Source organism: Sporisorium graminicola, chromosome SGRAM_5, assembly GCF_005498985.1.
Source record: "Sporisorium graminicola strain CBS 10092 chromosome SGRAM_5, whole genome shotgun sequence".
Lineage (NCBI taxonomy): Eukaryota > Fungi > Basidiomycota > Ustilaginomycetes > Ustilaginales > Ustilaginaceae > Sporisorium > Sporisorium graminicola.
This window is the reverse complement of record NC_043735.1, coordinates 341,610-359,254: the sequence shown is the minus strand read 5'-3', so window position 1 is coordinate 359,254 and position 17,645 is coordinate 341,610. Positions and strand designations below refer to the sequence as shown.

The window sequence follows — 17,645 nt, the reverse complement described above, 5'->3', positions numbered from 1 at the left end:
TTGGTGCAACCGTGAAAGGTGGAAGCGTTTCGGATTCCGACCTACATGAGGCTTGATGCACTCTTGCCAGATTTCACAACACAGCCGAGCATGATCAAAGCGGCAGTAGCGCAGTTGACAAATGTGAATACAAGTACAAACACAGCGTTTTACAACTCCCACCGCTGCTTATCCGGCCACATCCTGCCCATCCAGCTGGTAAACTCGGTACCGACGTCCTGGACCCATCGCGTTGTGATGTCGTCGTTGATGCATGCGAATGCCGGACGCTCTGCATCGACGCTCCGCTGGCTGGCCACCCATGCACCGGCCTCTTTGCTAGGCTCGCCCTGCGTCTGGCCTTGCTGCTGCTGCTGCTTCAAAACCACATTGGCGAACCGCTCCAGCGCCGACGGCCGCTTCATCGACTGTTCCAGCCTTTGCATCGTCTCTGCCGAATTGTATTGCGTCTCGAGCCGCTCAAACTTCAACGGCGTGTCGGCAATCGTGTAGGCGTATCTCTGGATCAGCTGGCTGGCAAACAAGCGCAGAGGCGTACCGCGTCCAAACCCAGAACTTGCCAGCACACAAGAGACGCTGAAGCACGGCTGTTCAGCTTCGAACGCAGCATCCGTTTCGGACAAGCTTGCGTTCCAGACCGACGTGAGCGGCAGATGTGGCACTGGGTTCGAAAAGCGGGCACTCTCTTGCATTTCACCTTGGAAGGTGCGCTGGGCCGCAGGAAGGAACGCGCCGAGCCCACGCTGTCCGCTCTGTCCTACGAGGTGGTGGATCAGGCAGTCGCCACACGCGCCGTCGGCGTAGGCGAACTGCTTGAACACCTGCTCCCACTCGAGCTTGCCGCTTTGCAGCAGCGGTGCGAACGGCTTGACGAGGCATTGATCGAGATCAAGTTCGCAAGCTGGTCGCTCGAATCGGTGATTGAACCAGTTGTTATCCGGAGCTGACTTGCGCTCGTCCACGAAATCGGGCCATCCATAGAAGTTGCCCAGGTCACGCTTCTCTTTAGCGGATTTGGATGCCTCCGCATTGAAGACACGCCGCTCCATCTGGGGCTCACTCCGGCGGCGCATAATGACTTGGCTCGAAAGCTCGGCCAGCGGATAGCCGTCTTGCGAAGAGAAGACGTAGCGGCTCTTGAGCGGCACAGGCCAGCCACTTTGAACGAGCGCAGCATTGGCCGTGTCTTGTTTCAGAGTGGTCCTCTTGGTAAGCCTGACAGGGACGGTGAGGCTGCGCTCAGCCGACGCTGCCAAAGTCGAGGCGGACTGCTCTGCAGTCAAGCCCATCTGCGACATGGTTTGTTCGAGCTCGTTCGCAGAAACCAGGCCATCGCCATCCTCGTCGAGCTTCAACATGAAGAAGCTCCACAGTAGCGCCTCGCGATGGCGCTCGATCACGTTGTAGTACGTCAGAAAGTGCGAGACGATGTTGTCGCCGCCGTTGCGGAAGCGATTGAGGGCGACCCGCGAGTGTTCGTGCGCCCATCCCATGCGAGTCTCTTGCAGCAACGTCTTGGAGAAACTCTTGTGGACGTGCTGAATGTACGGCCGTCTACGTTGACCGAATCGCTGGTCCAACAGCCAGTTGGTATGCCAGAGCGACGGCCATTCTCCTGTGCCTGCCTTGGGTGACTGCTTGCCATCGACCATCAGATTCGGATCGAGACGCAGCACAGGACCAAAGAGGGGAGACGAGACGTCGCCACTGCTTACGTCGTCGAGGAAGAAAAAGTCGTCGTTCGAGTAGACGAAATTGTCGTGCAGACCCGGCTGGTCGCCGAGCATCGCCTCGACCGCCATCGAGTTGAAGGTCGGTAGAGCTGCACGTCGGTAGTCGTTGCGTTGCGTGCGCTCGTCTGCGGTGAGCGCCTCTGTGACAAGCCAATTGTCTCGGAAAGCATTCCAGTCGTGGTGCAGTCGCACTCTGGGTGAAGAAGTAGAAGACGTGCTTACGGCAGTGGCAGCCTCTTGGCCGGCAAGGACATCGGTGGTGTTGGCCAGCGAGAGCCACTGGGGCACCTGTCCTTCGCGCATCTGACCCTCGTCCGTGGTGAAGCGGTCGGTGCCGAGTCCTTGCACTCGACGCAGCTGCGAAGGTAATCCAAGGAAGGCATCCTTGAGCTTGTTCACGTCGAGCCAGAATGGTGGCTGCGTTGAACGGCGCTGCTTCAGAGTGAATAGCCTGAATCGAGCGCCGTCGTCTTTGCTTGGGTGTGATGCGCTGGGCTGAAGGTGATAAGGCGCGGAAAAGTCAGGCGCAACAATGTGGATGGTGGACAAGCCTTGCAGATGCTTGACGGCCGAGCGCATCGAGAAGCGCAGCTCTTGGTGATCACGGAAGCGACTGTCGACGGCCGCCTTGTCGAGCGAGCGACGATGTTTCGGAGCCGACAAGCCTGCAGACGAAGACTCAGACGGAAAGAGATCTTGTTCGACGTACTCTTGCCAGCGTCCGTCCGGACGATAAGCATGCATCCATTCGGCACTAGAGTGGCGCAGGTCGGAACCATTGACCCACGAGTAGAGGAGGTCGACGCTGGTGAGGTCGGGTCGTTGGCGATAGACGCCGTGAAGGGCTTGGCAGACCTCGCCGTGCGCTACCCAGGCCTCGACACACTCTGGCTTGTCGAGCATGAAGCGTTGTGATGGGATGGTGTCAAGCTGTCGTCTGTTGGTCGCTGAGAGGGGCGGTGCGTACGGAGCTAGTTTGAACGTGTCTTTGTGATGCAGGTCGACGGGCAAGATGTCTTCGGGACGCACAGGATGCTCCGGTCGAGGCAGTGTGGGTATACTGATCGAAGCATCCTGCAGAGAGTCGTCGTCGTGTAAGGAGAGACAGAAGGGGTCGGCTGTTTTGCAGAAAGCATTGGCTTTGCTGGCGGCCCTGTATGCCCTGTGCAAGCTTCGTCCTCCGATGCCAAGGAAGATGGCCGCCAGAAGCAGACCGTAAATGAATTTCTTTCTGTGAGCGATTCGCCGTGAGAAGGGTGGATATTCGTCGCTGGCGAGCTTCTTGTAGCCTTTGCCGGCTAGTACTGAAGGCAGCTTGTTTTTGAGACTGGCGAGATGATGGTTGAACAAGGTGCCGACGAGCGTCTCTGATGATTCGGAGGCGCTGGGCCAAGAGTTTTGATCGCGATAGAAGTCATTGTGATGGGTGTGGTCGGCATCGTGGCGGTCGTACATGGTTGCGGAAGAGAATGAGGTGCGCGATGAGGTCAAGGGTGAAGACGAGTCTCTAGGGTCTGCGTGAGAAGACGGACCTGCCTGTGGTGCTTCTGCGTGCGGGCAATCAGGTGCCATGCTGACGCAGACCTGATCGTTGAACTGAGGCTGCTGCATTGTGGCTCCGATTACAGGTCGACGGCAGATGATGGTAGATGACGATGGTGAAGAGCAAGAGGATAGATCAGATTCGTGAGGTGTGATGTTGGCATCGACTAGGGGCAATCCTAGCAGTTGGCGTATGGTGACATTTTGTGCTATTGTGCGATTGTGACAAGAGTAGAGTTGTCGGGTGATTCGCCTTGAGACAGGTGCAGAGGAGAGGTGATGATGTTCGAGTCGCAAGGTGACTTCGCTTGCTCTGTTTGCTCTGTTGAGAGAGGTCACAACGACTCCAAGCCTCGAAAGACGGGAAGGGGTCCGATAAGGCGTAGCGACACGGAGGGCAGTCACAAGCCTGTGTGACGGGCCCGGGTGTGACGGTGGATGCGTACAGTATCTCTGCAGTCGCCCGGATCGCTTTGGACTGAGAGTTTAGCGAGAACCACGGGGTACCATGACAAGGGCTGTGCGAGCAGAGCGAACCACACGAGGGAATGTCGGAAAGCAAGCGCGAAATTCGACTCAAAGCGAGCTAAGACATGAGGGACGGGAGATGTTGAGAGAGTTCAGCTTCTCTGATGGGATGGGAAGGAGGGGAGAATGGGGGACACAGCGAACAACGAGCATCGCGTGGTGGAAGCGAACCACGGCGGCAGCAGCATGTGGTCAACGGCACCGCATGGTACGGACGGGGGCGCAGTCAAAACACAGTGGACAGACAGGCAGATAAGGGACAGCGACAGGGGCCACACGACCATGCGGTCCCGGCCTGCCGGCGGTCCACAAACCGGCATAAATGCTCCGCGCAAGCGCCTGCCCGCGCTGATGTTCTACTTTGTTGTTGTCCTTTGTTATTTCCGAGCTGGATGCGCCTTCCGCGCTGGTGGCTGTTCAAATTGCTACCAGCCATAGCATCGCTCGCAGAACGCCTTGCTGATAAGACGACGACGGTGCGAAGGTACGGCACGAAGCGGCAGTCTTCGGTGTTGATCAGCGTGCGGAGTCACGGCGTCATGCTGAAAGGCACAGAGGTACTGTACCCGCGATGGTAAGATTTGATACGGGAGCGGAGTTGAAAACCTCGGCTGATCACACAAACAAAATGCATGGCGGGGTGTTTGCGGTGCATGGTGCTCTGTTGGGCCGCCGTGAGCTCGGATTTGCTATGCATGGCTCCGGCACTGAGTCTATGGGCGGTCGAAGACAGATCAAGCATCGTGGCGAGACGCAATGCGATGCTGCATCATCCGCGCGAACTTGTCATGCAAGGCTGCCGGCGGCAAGTCCTTTTTATGGCCTCTTTTTAGCTTCGCATTTTCACGACAGCATATTGCGGCAGGAAATAGGCCGTTTCCTCTTGAATTGATACTGATAAGCCTATTTACCCCTCGATCGGCATAGCTCGTTGGCGTCTGAGACCAATTTATTGGCTGACATACAAGCTGATTTATCACCGATCTGATCACGATCATCCAACTCCCCGATCGATCAACATCGTAATACTGAGCCCGCGCCGTGCTTTGGTGGTGAGCCGAGTCTCATTCCATATTCGACCGCCACGCAGAAACCGTCGCGCTCCCGGGTTAGCGACAAACAACGGGCATCTGTCACGCAAGTAGAGAACAAGAGAACCAAGCAGGGATCGATTTATTAGAAACCGAAAGATCAGTGAACGATGCGACGCGAGGCGACGTTCAGACTGCTCGCAATCTGCAGCGTGTTGCTGACCCCGCCGTCTGACGAGAATACGCTACCACTTCTATCCTTGAGCCTATACGACTCGCGACCATATCTGCCCGATGCCGGCACGCATAGGCTTTGGTGGAACAACTCACCAAACACTGATTCAAACAGGTAGGCTCTACGCACGGTCCTGGACAGACGTGGCTGCTCGTTGAACAAGTACTCGCAGGCCCACTTCTCAGAGCAGAACTTGAAAGTGGGCCGAACAACACTTCATTTTTTCCCACCATGGCGTGGCTACTCGCTCCAGACTGCAGCTCCAACAGGCACCTCTGCCGCTTGTTGCCAAAGTCGAGCGCTCGCACTGGCTCCTTTGCATCCACAACCATGTCTCGGCCCAAAACCGCCTCCGCACGTCCGGCCACGTCCGCTGGGCAGCCCAATCACTCCCTTCGACCAACCACGTCGAGCGGTCTCGATAGCGAGCAGGGCCATCAGCACCCCTCCGCAGAGGACAAGAAAGAATACCTCGACTCCTCCGACGAATATTGCAGCACCGACGACCAGTACGACGAGGAGGTCGACAACATCAACGATCAGCACCGGCACGGAGAAGACGACGACGACGATGACGTGTTTGCCTTTGCTCCTCCCGGTCTGGGCACGCCTGCAGTCGAGGTCGTCCCTGCCCCCGTGGATTTGCCACTACCACCACCAGTTGCTTTGACTGTACCCGAGTCCGCCGCCCCGAAGAGCATGAACGAGACCGTCCGTGAGAGCATCTACTACTACGATCAGAACAGCGGTGCCATCTACAACGCTGAAGGCGACCTTGTGCAGATGCAGACCACTGCGCCGCCTTACGTGCATCATCCCTCATCCATCCCACCTAGCGCCTCGCAACAAAATTGCACGCAAAACGACGAACAAAAGACAAGCGCACCTGCATCGCGAAGCACCTCGATCAAGTGGCACCCTTCGACGCGAGGCGAGAGCGGCCCTTGGCATCGTCGGTGCGAGTCATCAGGTAAGGAGTCGGAAGGACGCTACTCGCCCACGTCCTCGCACGACGCCGTGTCCTGGAGCGGCCACGCTGGCACCCAAACGTACACCACCACGGACAGCGCCGACCTGCTGCGCACTCTGCCCAGCCCTTGCTTTTCCAGAGCGGTCGAGCTCGAGCTCGAGCTCGAGGAGGACGACGATTCGCCGTACCCCGAGGTGCGCGCTTCCGTGTCAAACGTAGACGATCCATCGATGCCGTCGATCACGTTCCGCTCGCTCTTGTTGGGACTGGAACTGTCGGCGTTTGCTTCGGCTGTCAACACGTTTCTGTCGCAGCGCAACCCGCCGATCCAGATCGTCGCCATTATCGTGCAGATCCTCGCACATCCACTTGGGACCGTCATGGCCAACGTCCTGCCCATCCGGTCTTTTGCGTTTCAGCTGCCGAGCTTGCGAAGGAACAGAAACGCGCAACGTTCGAGCAAGTCGTACACTTGGTCGTTCAACCCGGGTCCATGGAACATCAAAGAGCACACGGTAGTGCTCGTGGCTGCGACAACGGGGCTCAAACCGTCCTACTCGCTGTCGATCCTCCTGGCACAGGATCTGGCTCGCTTCTGGGACGACCGGCGTTCGTTTCTGTACGGACTTCTTTCGGTGTGTGCGCCCCAACTCATCGGCTTGGCACTGGCAGGGTTCGTGCGCGAGGTGCTCGTCGAACCGGCATCGATGATCTGGCCGCAGAATCTGTCTGTATCTACAGTGCTTAACACGCTGCATGCTGAAGAAGACGCGGTGCACTCGAGCGGTAACCGGCCCCGCATGTCACGCCTGGGCTTCTTCAACGTGGCTTCCTTGATCGCGTTCCTGGTCTACTTTCTCCCCGGTTACCTGTTCACGGCGCTGTCGATCCTGAACTGGGTGTGCTGGATCTGGCCAAGCAACGTGCCGGTCAACGTGGTGTTTGGCGCGGCGCACGGGCTGGGTGCGAGCGTGCTGACGTTCGACTGGAATCAGGTCGTCTACCTGGGCTCCCCTCTGGTCATACCGTGGTGGGCACAGGCGAACCTGTTTGGCGGCTTTGTGATGGCCATCTGGATCGCCGCGCCTATCTTGTACTTTACCAATGCGCTGCATACAACGTACCTTCCCATTCTGTCTGGAAGCAGCTTTGACCGCTTCGGACAGCGGTACAACGTCAGCATGGTCTCGTCGAACCACAGCACGCTGCGCGCCGATGCATATGCCAACTACTCGCAGGTCTACATTTCCGCAGGGCTGATCGTGGCGTACTTTGGCGGGTTCGCGCTGATCACGGCAGCCGTGGTGCATACGACGTTGTACCACGGCCGGTTTGTTTGGGACCGGCTGCGGGCCAAGAGGGCGATGCCTGACGATGTGCATGCTCGGCTGATGCGCAAGTACGCCAGTGTGCCGTTCTGGTGGTTCGCCGTGGTGCTGGTGGGTGGACTGGGGATGTTGGTCTTGCTCACAGTTGCATATAGCACGCATCTGCCCATCTGGGCGCTCGGACTGGCGGTGCTCGTTCCCGCGGCATACATGCTACCGTTTGGGTTCATCTTTGCCATGAGCGGCTTGCCTGCCGCGGTGAACCTGGTCTCGGAGATCCTTGCGTCTTGGTTGCTGCCGGGCAGACCGCTGCCGGTCATGATGTTCAAGACGGTCAGTCAGCAGACGTTGACGTTTGGTCTGCTATTCTCGCAGGACCAAAAGCTGGGTCATTATATGAAGATCGCGCCGCGACAGATCTTTTTCGTGCAGGTCCTGTCGATCCTCGTCAACAGCTTCATCCAAATCTCGGCGAAGAACTACCTCCGCGATCACATCCAGGACGTCTGCGATCCAGCGCAAGCCCAACACTTCACATGCGAACCGGTGCAAATCTTCCATACGGCCTCAATCATTTGGGGCGCGATTGGGGTGGAACGAAGCTTCGGCCCAAAATCGCCCTACCGGTGGCTCTTCTCTGGCCTTATCGTCGGCGCCGTTCTTCCGCTGATCACATGGTTCACGTCGCGAAGACTCCAATGGCCAACGATGCGCATCGTATCTGCCCCCATCATCTTTGTAGGTATGAGTCTGGCTCCACCTGCATCGGGGATCAATTTTACCTCGGCCATCGTGGTGGGCTACTTTTTCCAGTACTGGATGCGCAAGCATCGACTGGACTGGTGGTCGCGGTACAAGTTTGTGCTGGCGGGTGCACTGGATTTCGGGACGGTGCTGTCGTCGTTGGTGATCTACCTTTTGCTGCAGATGCCGAAGAACGATGCACTGGAGTTGCAGTGGTGGGGGAATCAGGTGGCTGTGCAGACGGCGGATGCGCTGGGGATGCCACTGCTCGAGGCGCCAGAGATGGGGTTTGCGCCTCCTCCAGGTGCGACCTGATTGCGGGCCGGCTTATGTTGCTGGTCGTTGTGACAAGCTTTCCTGCATTTGCGTTCATCGCGCTAAGCATAATCAAGTATTGTTCCGACCAATCTCCTGGTGCTGTTATGAGGCGCCGTTTGAACTTCTTTTTGCGCGGTATGATATCGAGCGTTTGTCGCATCAAACCTTGCGGTTGCTTCACGCGCGTGTAGATAAGAGATAGATGTGTTTTTGTTGCTGGGATAACGTCGAGATACAAGTACAAATGGTGGAGACAGCGGGCGGGCGCTTTTCGGTGGAAGCTAGGATCACTTGTTCTTGGTGAGGCGGTATCGGAAGGGTTTCCTGGTGGGCGCGAATTCGCCGAGCTTGTGCCCTACCATCTCTTCGGTAACAGTCAGAGGGATGTGGTGCTTGCCATTGTGTACTAGGAATTTGAGTCTGTGGGAGTGCGAGACGAGCGTGAGAGGGGAGGAAGGGAGGAAGAACAGGTCAGAGGTCAAATCGGATATCATCTGGAGGAACGGTGCTCATTGACACCCACCCGACAAAGTTGGGCAAGATGGTGCAGCTTCTTGCGTTTGTTCGAATCGCAGTGTTGTTCTTGAGGGCCTCGGCGAGATTGGGGAATGCGACAAAGAAGGGGCCTGGAGGCGGAGAAAGGAGGAGGTCAGCAATCGAGTCGTTGATGCGGAGTGCCTTTGCGGGGTAACGTCTTTGCGAGCTCACCTTTCCACGCAGAGCGCGACCTCAGTATCGATGTTGGCAGCATGGTTGCTATCTTGGCTTGTTTGCGGATGATGATGATGGTGGTGGTCACCAAGATCAAGCGCCATTCGCTGCTTGCTGCTCAACGCGGCGAAAATTGCTGTCAGAAGAAAGGTGGACAAAGAGATCCGACTTCCGAAGGGACAGGGTTTGGCATGAATGTTAGACCGGCCGGGGCTGTCTCGGTCAGCGCCAATTTGCAATATACCGAGCGAGGTTGGCGGAGGCGATTGTGCCATGTCTGTCGATCCACTTCCGACCAACAGCTTCCGACGACTGGTCGATAATTTGTCGACTTTCACACCCGACTTTGGGCACTAAACAGCCACGTCTCAGCCAGAGGAGGAGACATTTTGCGTTCGTTTCGCCCGGACAAGCTCACAGACAGGGCGACAACCGACCGTTTCCTTGGTCGACGGCGCAACACCGGACGCACTCATTTTTCCAGCCGAGATTCATTTGGAGATGTCAATTTTTTTTTAAGAAGATCCGCCGCAGAACTGCGCCGAGTCGTCGACGTGCATGCCACCACGCTCACTGACTCGATCCACTTTTCACAAAAAAGTCGCTCAACTTGGACACACATTTCTCTTCCTTCTCATCACCATCTCTCTGTTAGCATCGTCTTTTGCGCGAACTGACACCATGTCGTCCAGCATCGCTGCCAACACCGCCAACGGTCGATCCGCAGAGCCTCTTGCCAAAGCCATCCACCAGGGCGGCTCCAAGGACGAATTCGCCTACGTCAACAATGTGCGCGTCGCTGGCTTTGAGCCGTTGATCTCGCCCTCGCTCTTGCTCCACGAGATCCCCGTCTCAAAAGAGTCCCAGCTCACCATCGCTCGTGCACGAGGCCAGTCGAGCGCCATCATCAATGGTGAGGACGACCGTCTTCTCGTCGTTGTCGGTCCTTGCTCCATCCACGACGTCGACCAAGCCAAAGAGTATGCCAAGCTGCTCAAGGCTGGAATCGACCAGCGATGGTCCGAGGGCCTGGTCGTCATCATGCGCGCCTACTTTGAAAAGCCACGCACCACCGTCGGCTGGAAGGGTCTCATCAACGACCCGGACATCAACGGCAGCTTCCAGATCAACCGCGGCCTCAAGATTGCACGCAACCTGCTCGTCGACTTGACCGCACAGGGTGTCCCCGTCGCCTGCGAGGTGCTCGACACCATCTCGCCGCAGTACACTTCCGATCTCTACTCGTGGGGCGCCATCGGTGCGCGTACCACCGAGTCTCAGCTGCACCGCGAGCTTGTATCTGGTCTTTCCATGCCTGTCGGTTTCAAGAACGGCACGGACGGAGGTCTCGGCGTTGCTGTCGATGCCATCCGCGCCTCGTCCCAACCGCACGCTTTCATGGGTGTTACCGAACAGGGTCTCGCTGCCATTGTGCGCACCGTTGGCAACGCCGATCTTCACATTGTCCACCGCGGCGGCTCCAAGGGCACCAACTACGACGCCGCCTCGGTGCAGGCATCCAAGGCACAGCTCAAGGCGGCACTGCCGGACCGCCACCCTTCCATCATGATCGACTGCTCGCACGGCAACTCGAACAAGGACTACCGCAACCAGCCCAAGGTGGTCGACTCGATCGCTGAGCAGCTCGAGCAGGGCGAGGATGCCATCACGGGTGTCATGATCGAGTCGCATCTCAACGAGGGCAAGCAGGGCGAGCCCAAGGACGGACAGATCGACCAACTCAAGTACGGTGTCTCGATTACCGACGGCTGCGTTGGCTGGGAGAAGACCGTCGCCATGCTCGACAAGCTCAACGCGGCTGTGCTCAAGAGGAGACAGGCGCGTGCTGCGGGCCAGGCTTGATCTTCCCTCCACCCAACTTGTTGCATTGTATCTTGCTGTTGTTTTCTTTTTTGCATTCAGAAAGTTCTTCATCTGCTGCTGCCGCCGGGGGAGAGGATGTGCGGGCGGAAGTGCTGGTCGTCGCTGCGAGAAAGTGAGAAGTACGGAAAAAGATGGTCGCGCTGCGTGTTCACACGTTGGTTGTCGCAGCTATCAGTGAATCACGCACGACGGCCGTGTCGCACGACAGTCGGTCGTCGGTGTCGAGTCGACCTTGCTCGAGACCGAAACTTGTTTGCGACAACTCGACTCGGGTTTCTGTATCAAGGTCTGCTTTCATATGGCGCTTCAGCTGACCATCTTGTGTCTTCTAGCTCGTGGGTAGTATAGCTAGCCCGTGGTGGTAACAAGAAGTCAACTTGTTGTCGCACGCTTCCTCATCGACCGAAACCAACACTCAGCACAGTCACCCATCGATCCCGACTCGTGCGGGTATAACAATCCTTCTTCGCTGCATTGTCTTCCAAACTAGATACGCGGAGGAGGCGTCGAATCTCTCGCCTTGGCCCCCTCGGCCCATACAGGCGCCGAATCGTCTTGCTCCTTTGCCCTCTGTTGCCGCCGTCGCACGAAAACAGAGTCAGTAAAGAAGAAAAAAACAGCAAAATCGAGGTCGAGAAACAAGCGCAACTCACCTTGAGCTGTTCAGCGTACGCCGCCTTGCGCTGTGCTGCCAGTCGGTGTGCATCCACTTGGCGTTTGAGATCTGGTGACAATGCCTGTGATTGATTCGCAAGGTGCAGCGCCGAGGATAAGAGACAATCAGGCGATCGCCGCATAAAGGATTGTCAGAAACGTGAGAGATGCGTCCCACGCACACAGAGAGAGCGGCGCCGATAATGTCGACAGACGACATCAGCAGCAAAGAAAGCGTGAGAGAACACCATAATGGGGAGGAGGCATCACATGGCCGTGAAAGGATCAGCGGCAACGTCGGCCCAGAATGGCGGATCAATGCGTTGGCGTGAAACAACGAGTGAGTACGAGGTCGGGTTTTGCAGAAAGGGAACCGCATGAATGGGGCGGCAAGGGTGGGCGTGGGGATGTCGAGCCGAGGTCACCAAAGGGCATGGGTGAAAGGGTTGCGTGCAGGTCGAGTCCGAACAAAGATCGAGTGGTGAATGAGAAAAACAAAGAACAAAGCAAAAGTGAGCACATGCTCTTCGTAAGAAAGGTTCGAAGTGGCGTGAGACAGTTCCCATCGAAACGGGACAACGGTGTCAAAGGGCAGTAGCTGAGCGCAAACGTACATCGTAGAACTGTTGATCCGTCGGAGTGGTAGCTGCGAGGACAAAGGGACGAAGAGGAAACCGTCAATGATCATGCACTACTGGACAAAGGCGTGGGAACGGTACAACAAAGGGGACGCCACACAAAAGGGACAACGTACTTTTCATGATAGCGTAGCCGATAGCGATAGTGGCGAAGCTACCAACAATGGCTCTTGGCCATGGGGAGCCCGACATGGTGAAGGAAGAAAAGGCGCACGATCAAAGGGCTTGTTGCACCAAAAAGAGAGCCGAAAGGAAAAGCAAGCTGGATCGACACCTCGTTGATAAATGTGCTCGAGTCTTGCGGTGGGCTGCAAGCTAAAGCGGAAAGTTCGGCTCCTACTTGCGCTGGCGGTTGTCGAGCAAGCTAGCAGCGAGGGTCCCTTTGTTCGAGATGGTAGTGTGAGAACCTCACGACGACAAAGGGACTCGTTGAAACTGCACCTGCCGGTTTGTCAGCAAGGTGGAGGAAAATTAATTCTCGAGATTTGGCCAGAGTTAACATGTTTGAGTGTTCGAAAAAAGATCGAAACACCATCGAGATATCTTGCCCGATTCTACATCTTTTTGGTCTTGTAAAGGAAACGAAAAAGGTGGTGGAAGCAACACTTTTTGGGTTGCCGCGCTCGTGCACTTTCTTCTTGTCCTTCTTCCTCCACCTCTTGTCTTTGATCCTATTCACAGCCAAGCTCAGGCAGCATGTCGTCCCGAAACGTTCTGAGCGTCGCACGGGCTGTGCTGACCCAAGCGTCCAGCTCGTCGATCACCCTCACTGCTTCTTCCCACATCGCCGCGCGGCCTCCTGCTTGTGTCTTGGCATCAACGCGCCGCTCAGCGCAACGCCGTCACTTTTGCGTTTCAGCTGCACGACATGGCTCAGAAGCATCTCCAGCAAGTGCGTCCAGCTCAAGCATGTTCTCATCATCGCCTGACTCGCCCGTCGCCGACTCCCCCATCCCCATCTTCACCACCGTAAGCGACTACCGAGCATGGCGAGCACGGGCCACGAGGGACGTCAAGTCGGTCGGCTTCGTCGCGACCATGGGTGCACTACACGACGGACATCTCAAGCTCGTACAAGCTAGTCTGCAGGAAAACGACTACACGGTCGTCTCTATCTTTGTTAACCCGGCTCAATTCGCGCCCACTGAAGACCTCGCCTCCTACCCACGCACCGTCGAATCCGATATCTCGAAACTCGCCTCGCTTTCCTTCACCACTTCGTCCGGCCAGCAACGACAGGTCAACGTGGCTTTCGTGCCCAGCGTGAAGGAAATGTATCCAAATGGATTCACTCAGGTGGTAGCGGATCAGATTGGCGCCTTTATCGAAGTCAAGGGTCTCAGCCACCAGATGGAAGGTGGAAGCAGGCCGACGTTCTTCCGCGGCGTAGCCACCGTTGTGACCAAGCTGTTCCACATTATCCAGCCCGACAACACCTATTTCGGTCAAAAGGATATTCAGCAGTCAATAGTTCTCCGTCGTCTGGTGTCCGACCTGGTCTTTTCTCATCCACCCTCGCCCGATCACCTGCGCGTCATCCCCACCGGACGCGATCCCAACGACAATCTCGCGCTCAGCAGTCGGAACGCCTATCTGACACCAGATGCACGTCAAGTTGCCCCCGTTCTCTACCGAGCGCTCAAAGAAGGACACAAGGTATGGGAGCAGCCGCACTGGACAGAAGCAACCAAGGATCAACGCCTCAGGACCACACTCGAGAGCGCGCGTGCCATCGTCCTCGAGCAAGCAGAGCAGTGCAAGCGCGACGGAAAGCAGGTCAACCTCAAGCTGGACTACATTTCCTTGAATCACCCCAAGACGCTCGAGAACCTGGAGCAGGTGCTCGCGGAGAAGGGCGCCGACGCGGTGGATGTGAGCCAGGGTGCCATCCTCAGCGGTGCGGCTTTGGTCAGTCAGGGCGAGGGCGGCAAAGTTACAAGGCTGATCGACAATGTTTTGTTAGGGTTCAAATTGTAGTACAGTAGTAATTCAATGGTTGAAAGTCGTCTTCGTGAAGAAGGATTTCCCACGTGGTAAATGCGGTATTGGAAATTCCGAATTCCGAGTTTGATTTTGGAGACGGTGCATCGCGGTCAAGCCATCCGATCCATCCTCATTCCAGTCTTTCACCTTGACACCGCTCTCTGCACGTCTGTTTCCTTCGAACGCCATCCGACCTTCTGTTCCACCATGTCGTATCGCAAAGTAGACGCATCCGATCCACGCCGGCCCGAGCTGGTGCGGCCGCTGGCGCTGCCCAAGTCGTGGAACGCGGACGACCTGGACGTGTACGCCTCCTTTCTCGGCAGCGTAAGCATGATGTCGGGCGCAGCGATGCTCACACGGGCGCCTTACATTGCGTATGCCGGGCTCGTATTCGCCTGTGCACACATCGCACACGACAAGCCTTTCAAGTCGAAGAAAACAAGCGACGTGGCGACCGGTGGGCCATACATGTCCCTCATGTAAGTACCAGTGCCGAAAGGATCGCAGCGAGTGGCGGTGAAGCTGACAGTTTCTGGAAATGGCGGTGGCGGTGGTACAACTACAGGTTCGCGTTCTTGGCCCTTCTCGCCTTGATCCTTCCAAAGGTGAGTAACAATAGGCTCGGAAGACCGCACTAGGGGAAGCAAGACTAACCGCCCGGCTCTCTTTGGCTCTTCTTTCGACCGCGGTATTCCCGGCACAATAACAACCGACACGCTCCGCTGACCTGATCCCGACTCGGCTCTACCCGTATACGTGTGCAATTGCAGCTCTCCAAGGACGATCCTCTTGGACTCACGCGTTGAGTATAGAAGAGTTTGACAGGACGCTGATGACATGAATGGAACGCATACACACACTAAGAAAATCATACCATCAATAAGCCTTATCGGAGGCTGTGGTCACTCTCATCCGAAGTGTTTTAAGGGGGAGCAGGTGTGTAAAAGTGTACAAAACCAAGATAAGCCGATGGTACGATGTAAAGCCAAAGTTGTACGACACGTGCGGTGACTACTCTTTATCTTTTTCACGTCTCAATGCATTCTTCTCACATGGTGACTTGGTTCGAATGGAGCAACTACCGAAGCAGTCACATTACTCAATGGGGGAGACTATTCAGTTCGGCTTGGTTGATGAATGCGATGCGTGGGAACGTCATAAAGGGACTTCATTTTCGGCATGCGAGAACAATGAGTAGCCGACATGCAAAGACAGTTCACGCGTTTGAGGATTGACATCTCCTTTGTTCGGCCTCTAAGTTGCAACCACAATTTTCCCATGGAAAGAACAAAGGGTCCTTCTCAGACAAAGTATGGTACTATATCTAGAGTACGGTTGGGAGAGCAAGTGTACTAGTCCCAATAAATAGGAGGAGAAGATTTGTCGATGATATCTAGCTATCCCCCCGTAAACACCAATCCAACTATACAGTCGCACTCCGAATTATGCTCGACCACGTTACACCATTCTTTTCGCTCCTCGCATTCTTTTTGGTCTTACTTCCACTAGCCTGGCATGTCAGAAGCAGGAATGTCGGCACGATCGCGCTCTCGGTCTGGCTTCTGCTCGGCAATCTCGACACGTTCGTCAACGCTGTTGTGTGGTGGAACACAGATGCGGATCTAGCCCCGGGATATTGCGAACTGAGTAAGTGAAAAAAGGCAATGGTCCTTATTAGCTGGCTTTGGTACTGATCACGGATTTGCGTATCCGTTCCTAGGTGTGAGGTTGCGACATGTCATATTCATTGCAGTCCCAGCCTCGAATCTCGTCATTGCTCGCAAGCTCGAAAACATCGCATCAACAAGGCACGTCAGGACCACTGCATCAGACCACAAAAAGACCGTGATCACCGAGCTTTTTATCTGCGTTGGCATTCCCTTCATTTATGGTGCACTGATGATCGTCAATCAGTCCAACAGATATGGTATTATCGAGGAGGCTGGATGCTGGCCGATGCTTGTATTCTCGTGGCTCTGGGTCTTGCTGGTGGCAGCGCCGGTGGTTGTCGTTTGCCTCTGCTCCGCGATTTACAGTGGTAAGTGTAGTCTCCTCGTCTTCGAGGGGTATGAATAGATCTGACTTTTTAATTTTACCCCCATTGGCAGTCCTAGCATTTCGTTGGTTCTGGATCCGTCGGCGCCAGTTTCAGGCAGTGCTGGCGAGCAGTGCATCGACAATCAGCAGATCTCGTTATGTCCGCCTTTTGGCACTCACTGCGGTGGATATGGCTATCTTTTTCCCGATCTATATAGGAACTATCGGAAAGCAGATAAAGGACGCAATCGAAAACCCCTACGGCAGCTGGGCCAGCGTCCATACGGGGTTCAACGACATCTATCAATATCCAGCAAGTGTCGTCATGATGGAGAGTTCGTTTAAGAGAAACCTTATCCTGTCGCGCCTCGTCTGCACGATCTCCGCATTCATCTTCTTTGCGATGTTCGGACTTGGTCAGGAAGTTCGTCTAGGCTACAAGCAAGTCATTAAGAATGCCCTGCTGTTCTGCAAGCTTCGCAAGAAATCGAAGTCACCACTACCTCAGTAAGTTTCGACGTATACTATGAGCAGGTAGTTCTCAGAGGGCTGATTAGATCTCCTCGTTTCACCGCCATCTATCCTACAGACACATCGTCGCAGACATTGAGGTGGTTACATTTCGATCTCGGAGTACGTCCTGTGACGACGTGAGCCCGCGTTCGGAGAAATTTGGGAGTGTGCAGAAAGTAGAGGTTTAAGATCAAATTTTTCCTGAATCGAAATCACATCCTCTTGGTTTGCTTTCCTTTCTTCATCGAGTGTCGTGACTGTGCACTTCTTCGTACGGAATCTTCGTGATGGTCTTATCAGCCTTGAGCCGGAGATTTTGATATCAAGCTGCTAGTGTTCGACAACGAAGAGACTTGAGATGAGAAAAGTGTATGCTGTTGCCCCATTGCCATGACAAATAGATGGATTGCCTACGAGAAAATGACACTGCCTTCTTCACACTTTCGCAGCTCCAAGTCAAACCACCGTGAATGTTCGGGAGCTAGTGGGAAAGAGTTGGGCTCTGCTTTCTCTTTCTCTCGGTGGCCTGATGTGCGCTCAAGTTTAAATCTCATCTTAAAATCTGCTACTGTACAATCCGCAACTGTACTGTAACTTCCGACCTGAAAAGGCACACAAGGACAAACTGAATAGTGCTGGTCAGACGGAATCATATCACATTAGCAAGAGCGCAGAATGTGTCATCTTTTCAATTTGTGAGAAAAATAACGGGTGACAGTGGCGAACACAAGTTATGAGGAACTGAAGAGGTGAGAAGTATTCCGAAACAGATGAATCCCGGCTGAGCGTCACT

The 17,645-nt window shown here is 55.5% G+C and overlaps 6 protein-coding genes across 6 annotated transcripts; 4 read left to right on the top strand and 2 right to left on the bottom strand.

Moving 5' to 3' along the window:
• Nucleotides 1-149: 149 nt before the first annotated feature.
• EX895_004873 (uncharacterized protein) lies at nucleotides 150-3,344 on the bottom strand (the record flags this gene model as incomplete). Its single annotated transcript, XM_029885467.1, has 1 exon — nucleotides 150-3,344. One exon carries the CDS (start codon nucleotides 3,342-3,344, stop codon nucleotides 150-152), a length of 3,195 nt encoding a protein of 1,064 aa, XP_029738033.1.
• A 2,055-nt stretch (nucleotides 3,345-5,399) lies between these two features.
• On the top strand, nucleotides 5,400-8,426 carry EX895_004872 (uncharacterized protein; the record flags this gene model as incomplete). The annotated part of the gene is made up of 1 exon (XM_029885466.1): nucleotides 5,400-8,426. The coding sequence occupies one exon, from the start codon at nucleotides 5,400-5,402 to the stop codon at nucleotides 8,424-8,426; it is 3,027 nt and encodes a 1,008-aa protein (XP_029738032.1).
• Nucleotides 8,427-9,821: 1,395 nt separating this feature from the next.
• EX895_004871 (uncharacterized protein) lies at nucleotides 9,822-11,003 on the top strand (the record flags this gene model as incomplete). The annotated part of the gene is made up of 1 exon (XM_029885465.1): nucleotides 9,822-11,003. The coding sequence occupies one exon, from the start codon at nucleotides 9,822-9,824 to the stop codon at nucleotides 11,001-11,003; it is 1,182 nt and encodes a 393-aa protein (XP_029738031.1).
• A 507-nt stretch (nucleotides 11,004-11,510) lies between these two features.
• Nucleotides 11,511-12,508, bottom strand: EX895_004870 (uncharacterized protein; the record flags this gene model as incomplete). The annotated part of the gene is made up of 4 exons (XM_029885464.1): nucleotides 11,511-11,594; nucleotides 11,678-11,761; nucleotides 12,293-12,324; nucleotides 12,433-12,508. 4 exons carry the CDS (start codon nucleotides 12,506-12,508, stop codon nucleotides 11,511-11,513), a joined length of 276 nt encoding a protein of 91 aa, XP_029738030.1.
• A 717-nt stretch (nucleotides 12,509-13,225) lies between these two features.
• Nucleotides 13,226-14,293, top strand: EX895_004869 (uncharacterized protein; the record flags this gene model as incomplete). Its single annotated transcript, XM_029885463.1, has 1 exon — nucleotides 13,226-14,293. The coding sequence occupies one exon, from the start codon at nucleotides 13,226-13,228 to the stop codon at nucleotides 14,291-14,293; it is 1,068 nt and encodes a 355-aa protein (XP_029738029.1).
• Nucleotides 14,294-14,506: 213 nt separating this feature from the next.
• Nucleotides 14,507-15,108, top strand: EX895_004868 (uncharacterized protein; the record flags this gene model as incomplete). Its single annotated transcript, XM_029885462.1, has 3 exons — nucleotides 14,507-14,781; nucleotides 14,868-14,907; nucleotides 15,073-15,108. The coding sequence occupies 3 exons, from the start codon at nucleotides 14,507-14,509 to the stop codon at nucleotides 15,106-15,108; spliced, it is 351 nt and encodes a 116-aa protein (XP_029738028.1).
• Between the last annotated feature and the right edge of the window lie 2,537 nt (nucleotides 15,109-17,645).